Genomic DNA, 7241 nt, shown 5'->3' with positions numbered 1-7241 from the left:
CAACCGTCTACTTTTTACGGGTACTCATGAGATAGAGCCCGCTGAAAGACAAAAGATATCAATAAAAACCACTGACAGACAGACGAACGATTTGTCGGTTAAGGAATCCTAAAAAGATATGCATTACTTACTGTTAAAAAACTTGGCAGTAATCATACGTGAACTAGAGGTAGGACTTACCTATCATACGGCTAATGGGCGTTTTTTTTTGTTGTCCCCTACACTTTTTTTCAAATTTGGGATTTTTTATGTTATTTCTACTCAGAATCACGAGCTCTTTCTATCCTAATAGGAGAAAAAAAGTGTCCCAAAATTTCCATACATTTTTCGATCTTTCCATTCCGCGACCGCCATACAAAGTCTATGAAAAATGGTGACGTAATGGAAATAAAAACCTTAGGACACTTTTTTTCTCCTATTAGGATAGAAAGAGCTCGTGATTCTGAGTAGAAATAACATAAAAAATCCCAAATTTGAAAAAAAAGTGTAGTGGACAACAAAAAAAAAACGCCCTAATATTCGTGTTATATATGTACTTAATGCATTAAAAACGTGATTTAGTAGCGATTTCGGTCGTGCATTGTCAGAATCTGGTAAGTATCACAATAATAGAGACGGTAAACTGTAGCTATATAGCACAGTTGACGTTTTTAACTTGCAATTTGTAACATTGACGACCGTATAGTAGGTATCACAAAGGCGTTTTTTAAATATTATTTATGAAAAATGTGTTTAATTGACTATTCCTACTTAGTTTATTATAAAAAAATTATGTGAATCTATAAAACCCGACAGTAGGTATTTCCACGTGTGGACGATACAAAGACGACATAAAAAAAGAGCTTATCACAAGACATGTTAGTTCATTGTCATACATCATCCTTTGTTCTCTTCTCACCACAGAAAAACATATATCATACATATAACATACATAATACTTCATACTATGTCTGAAGAGACATTTACATTTTATACCTCAGTCTCTGCTGAGGCAGAAAGGTTTTAACATAGGATCATAGGAACCACGTGTACAGGTTGGTACGTGGTCGGGCATACTTACTTACGTTATAAACTTTAAAACTAATTTAACTTTTCACTACTTACGCTATGATATTATTCGTTCTAAAGTAAACTCTAAATGCTGCATCAATTATAGTCCTTACATATACTAGAACAGAAGATAAAACCCGAAAAAAGCGCACCGACCATTTATTTATTTACCTAAATATTTAAACTTTATTGCACAAACAAAGAAAAATTTACAAATTGCAGACTTAATGCCCAAAGGCATTCTCTAGCAGTCAACCATTGATTCAAACACAGAAACAAATGTTCATCATATCCGGATGTAGGAAGTAGCGATAGGGTAGGACCATGTATGGTCTGTTCATGTACCTATCAGATATCAGACAACGCAAAAAAAAAGTAGGATACAAGAGTGGCACACGCGGAAGCAAACAATTAAGCGTAATATAATTTATAATATGCATTATTTATTTATTCTAAAGAAATTAATGAGTCTTTAGCGTCTAACGTCGTTTGTTTATTATCTCTAATAAAATTTATTTTCTTTGTATTATTTTGTACCTGTATGTCATGTGCGTGAGGGGAGCAGTAGGTAAAGCGTATCAGAGATATTTCATCATGAAATAAACAAATAACTATTAGTATTTATTACTTTATATATAATTTCAATCGGCGCTCACGAGTACAACCTCAAAATTAGCAATAATTAAGATTAATCAAAGCTATTTTAAAGTCACGCTAGTAAAACTGCCGGTATAGTTCACACATGATAAAAAGTTAATCGGATATCTGAGAGATTGGGTCAGTACTTAATTGGATATTTACTACTAATAACAGTATTAACTACCGAGTAGAAATTGAGACAAAACACTTAATCCTGCGGTCAACTTCATGGCTAGCTCTATGTAATGACCGGGGCTGGGAGATGAGTAATTTGCGAAGAATTGAGTTTGTTGGTCTAACATTTATGTCACACAAAATACACGTCTACGTCTACTGTTGGTAGTGAAGTTGAACACACAACCCCTCTTTCAATCTATAGACAACATAAGGTTATATCAGGTACTTACCTTCTACTAGATAATTCTCGCGCATTTTTTTAGATGCCTGAGAAGTGGTAGACCATAACAGCTTTACAAAAAAATATATTCCTCTTAATGATTTGAAACGAAAACTGTCGAGATAAATCTCTATCATTAGTTTTTAATTTTAGTTATAATTTTTATTTTAAAGGGTTTTTTTTATTTGGTACATATTACTTCATTAGAAATCAATTTAGTTTCTTTATGGCGACGTGTGACAAAACCATGCAATGCTACTTTACGACCAAAAATAGGTAGGTACGTTTACATTATTACTTGTTTTAATCTTTAATTTGTAAAACTATTGAAGGTTAGCAGATTCTTCCTGCTTGTACACACAGAAACACAATACAATTACACGTAGATAAAATTGTTATTAAATTTATTTATTTAATTATATATAGATACAGATAAATTGAACATATACCGATTAAGTTGTACCGTTTTAAAGTACTTAAATGATAGCTTATTGTTACTTGTCATATGGATTTGCTATTAATTAATTAATTATCCATTGATACACGTTCCAGATACACGTAGCCATAGACGTACTCGTAATTTATCAGATAGTCGGGAGCACTGATAGCATGTCCTTGATCGTATAAGGTTATTCAGCCAATAGGAAACATCGGCACAAACGTATGAATACCAATAAAACGCCTTGACATTGTTTTAGCTTTTCCGTAAACATCGTTGGAAGCAAAATGGCATCGTGCGAAAATGCTTGATTGCGGCAGTCACATCACGCGTTCCATAAAGTGTTCCCTATCCGTATTACTGGAGCTACTCGAATTGCTATACCTCTTTCTTGCGTATCGCGTAGATACTATCACCTCAAAAAAAAAATACGCAGTATCTAGGTATCTTTATTGAATATCTCTTAGCTTTTACCGGTTTTATAGACCTAATATCTGGGAGACAGAAAACATATAAAAACTAAAAAATGAGCCCTTACCCAGGGCCCTTACCTTTACCCAGAGAATGTTACCTTTACCCAGAGATAAGACCTAGCTAGATCGATTTTTCGCCCCCGAAAACCCCCATATACCAAATTTCATCGTAATCGTTAGAGCCGTTTCCGAGATCATTGAAATATATATATAAATAAATAAATATGCAAGAATTGCTCGTTTAAAGGTATTAGATTAGAGATGCCACGAATATTCGGCAACTATTCGGTATTCGGCCTATTCGGGCACTTTGCCGAATATTCGGTATTCGGCCGAATACCGAATATCTCTTACACGTAGGTGTAAATTTAGTGGTCTGCGGTTATTTAAATTGTGTAATTTATTTAATGTTTAAAATGCTTTTTTGGAAAGTTGTTAAATACGATGACTATTTTTTTAAGCATTTGTTAGTTACTAATAATTTTATTTTTTATCAGGGGTTCGATTTTATATGTACCTATATTGACTCTGACTACGTTCACTAGTTCTGAGTAACAAACATTAAATAGCGAACGTTGTGCGTTGTTGGCGAACAGTTTTCATAATAAATGTGACTCAAAATGTACAAATGTTATGCCGAATATTCGGTCGCCGAATATTCGGCGCTTCGGCCGAGAGAGGGGCCGAATATTCGGTATTTGGTATTCGGCCAAAACCACTATTCGGAACATTTCTATATTAGATATAAATAAATATGCAAGAATTGCTCGTTTAAAGGTATCAGATATAAACTTACGTATTATAGAAATGGAGGGCAGAACATTTGACGACTTGTTTAAGGATGACTCACGCTAGACCAGGCCGAGCCCGTCCGACATGTCATTCGGTGATGACGCTGATCGGTGATCACGCAGTGTTTTCCATAGAAAACGAAGCGCCGGAAGCTCCGGCCCGACCCGGGCCGGTCTAGCGTGAGTCATCCCTTTTTCGGGTGCCGTACCTCAAAAGGAAAAAAACGGAACACTTATAGGATCTCTTTGTTGTCCGTCAGACTGTCTGTCAAAAAAAAAAACATACATCCTAATTGATAACCTCCTCCTTTTGAGATTTGAAAGTTGGTTAAAAAACATACAGCCGTTTATTAAATTTCGACATTCTCAATGACGTTTTAATCAAAGGAAATTAAACTTTGATAATAAAACAGTAAACATTTTGTTTTCTTACTTCTTAACTTACTTATACGACCTAAATTTTATATATTTACTAGCGACCCGCCCCGGCTTCGCACGGGTTAACAATTTATTTATAAACCTTTGTCTTGAATCACTCTATCTATTAAAAAAAACCGCACAAAATCCGTTGCGTAGTTTTAAAGATCTAAGCATACAGACAGACAGACAGATAGAGAAGCGACTTTGTTTTATACTATGTATGGAGTTATAGTGATAGTGATATATATATGCTGGAAAATAAATGAAAAGCAATTATTAACGAATATCTCCTACCCACAAATTGACTCGTTTTAGTCCTAATGATTATAGGGAATCAACAAAAACACGATAAACAACGATTTATTAACTGATCTGTTTTAAGATTGTCATGTCATTAAATATAAAGAACTAAATCCCAACTCACTAAATCGTTTACAAACGTTCACCATGTTTATATCACGTCTGTCGTTTCTACTATGTTATATTACTATATTTAAACTATGTTATTCTGGTGCAATATTAGAAATAAATCTTGAGAATAATTATTCTATGTCAAATGAATGTATCAGAAGTATAATTAATGTACATTACCAGTATAAAGTTTTGACATTCTTTCATTTTAATGCAAGAAACCTGGACATTTTACAAGCCATCCATGAAACAAATGCCGTATCTATTATAACCAGAAGACCGCACAAGAAAAGTCCACTTCAGAACAGAGGATACCTCATTTACGCATTAAACGCTGACGACTTCTTATCACATTTCTCTTATTTGGTAACGGAAGGTCCTTGGGAGCCGGAAGCGCCTTTTATAGCCGTTATGGAGCGACTGGACCTTGACAAGCTCCACCCCGTGTTCCACGAACTGCTGAGGGTCCATGTAACAAATGTAGCAATCATCGACGCACTCACGACTAATACATACTCCTACGATCCCTTCAGAAACCATGGCTGCGGGAAACGTTTCGATATTATCATAGAATTGGGAAAGTGCTTCACCCTCCCCCCTCCTTATTTCTATTCAAATACAAGGAAAACTTCTCTTCAAAACTGCACCTTGCAGGTGGCGGCAACCAATTGGCCACCTTTTACCATTGATCGTACAAAAAACGACATTAAAACTATCGGATTGGACGAATATATTTTCTCTGTGTTGGGTGAGCTCGAACATTTGAAAGTTAATATAACTTATTTTGACGAATTGTCCGATGTAGTATCTAATGTCTCGCAAGACATGGAGGTGAGCGGGCCGCTGAAGTGGCTGCAGGAGAACAAGTTCGACGTGGTGACGGGCAGCCAGATGCTGCTGCCAGAGCGCGCCGAGGCATTCGACTACCTCTACGGACATCTAGCAATCGACGACTATTTTGCAGTATTCGTACGTAAATCTGGGTTTGTGCCTGGTTGGAAATTACTCACACTGGCGTTCAGTCCTCTAGTTTGGTTGCTGCTTGTGGTGACTTTTGTAATAGTTATTAGTCTGATAATGCTTGTAAGTAAATCCAAAGATAAAGTTGTAATGATTTTCTGTTTAATAGACAACTTGTTAATGCACACGTGCAGGGTTCAGAGAACAAATAGAATACAATACATACTTTTTAGTTGGATTATATTTGCTTGTTTAATTCCATACCATTATTTGTCTGTTTTGTATAGTCTTACCACGAAACCAGTGCATGACTATCAAATCGGGGAGTTATTGGATATATCTGAATATGGGTTGCGACCCTGCATAAGTGATGCGGTTCTAGTGATGCAGAAAATGACATCAGATAACAACACTGTACCTAAAATACCTATGTACCCCGCGCCACAGTCACCTTTGTGTGCCACATTAAGTGGCAGCCTCGAAAGAGTGGCCAAATCGAATGATATGTTCACTGTGGTGCCGTATTATATGTATTACACGGTGATGTACGATTACTACGATAATTATGGAGAAGATCTTCTTTACCCGTTTCGCCAACCTCTAGGCAAGATCATCTACGGCAGTTTTATGTACAAAGGGTTTCCCCTTCGCGACAGATTGTTTACGCAAACGACACGGATGCACACCGCCGGTCTTACACTGAAACTTTGGCGAGACTATATTATTGAGCATGGAAAAATATTGCACAGAAGAAAACAACAAATTAAAGTCTCCAGTATGATGACAGTACCTTGGCAAATCATAGTGTTAGGCTCCTTCGTCAGTATTATGTGCTTCTTGGGAGAAATATTCACGAATCGTTTTAAAATCAACAGAAGTTCAAATACATAATAAAATTCAGATTCAGATTTCAGTAGGTACCTAATAGTTATTTTTATTTTTATCTTATTTATTTGAATTAGCGTATCGCCGGTCAGTTTCCTAATTCGTCAATTTTGCTGATTCAACAGTTTACCTTCTGGTCATTTTCACTAGGTTGACAATTTCGCTAGTGGGTCATTTTCCTAAACCTTCAGTTTACTCTTTCGCCAGTTTTGCTAGGCTTCAGTTTCGTAAATTTGCTAGTTTCCTTATGTGCTAATTTAATTATTCGTCAGTTTGGTCAAATGGTAATTTCCCCTAGATAATCGGTTTCTATATTCGCCAGTTTCACTAGTTGCCAGGGTCTTATAGTCGTGTTTCGGTCAGGTTTCGGTGTATCAAATATACAAGGTGATTTCAGGGTCGTGTGGCAAGTAGCAAGAGACCAAGGCTTGATGCAGAATCAAAAGATGAACCTATTGATGCTTCATTGATGTTTCTAGTCACCTTATTAAATGTTATTTTAAAACTATTAGTAGGTACAGTCAATAAGACATGACTATGTTTTTTTTTAAAGAATACGGCAATGTGATTTAAAAATATTAAACTTACATTTCGTGACTTTTAGCCGAGTACAAAAATATGTCTTGTATCGCCTTAAGATCGCCTTAAAAACAGCTGGGTTCCTAGTTTACTACGGAACCCCAAAAAAGTAGCAAATCATAAACATGACGAAATAGCAAAACTGACAACTTAAGATAATTGAGGAATAAGGAAGTTTGCGACTCAAGAAACTGGCT

General features: G+C 35.8%; 1 protein-coding gene across 1 annotated transcript; it reads left to right on the top strand.

Annotated features, from left to right (window-relative positions):
- Positions 1–4704: 4704 nt before the first annotated feature.
- On the top strand, positions 4705–6471 carry LOC134651679 (uncharacterized). The gene has a single exon (XM_063506778.1). The coding sequence runs from the start codon at positions 4759–4761 to the stop codon at positions 6469–6471; it is 1713 nt and encodes a 570-aa protein (XP_063362848.1). The 5' UTR covers positions 4705–4758.
- The last annotated feature ends 770 nt before the right edge of the window (positions 6472–7241 follow it).

The sequence above is a fragment of the Cydia amplana genome, chromosome 10 (genome assembly GCF_948474715.1).
Source record: "Cydia amplana chromosome 10, ilCydAmpl1.1, whole genome shotgun sequence".
NCBI lineage: Eukaryota > Metazoa > Arthropoda > Insecta > Lepidoptera > Tortricidae > Cydia > Cydia amplana.
Note: the sequence above shows the minus strand (reverse complement) of the source record. Positions and strands in the feature narration are given on the sequence as shown.

Excerpts from the sequence above, each read along its gene's own strand:
- LOC134651679 (XM_063506778.1), top strand. The coding sequence starts at position 4,759 with ATGTCAAATGAATGTATCAGAAGTATAATTAATGTACATTACCAGTAT.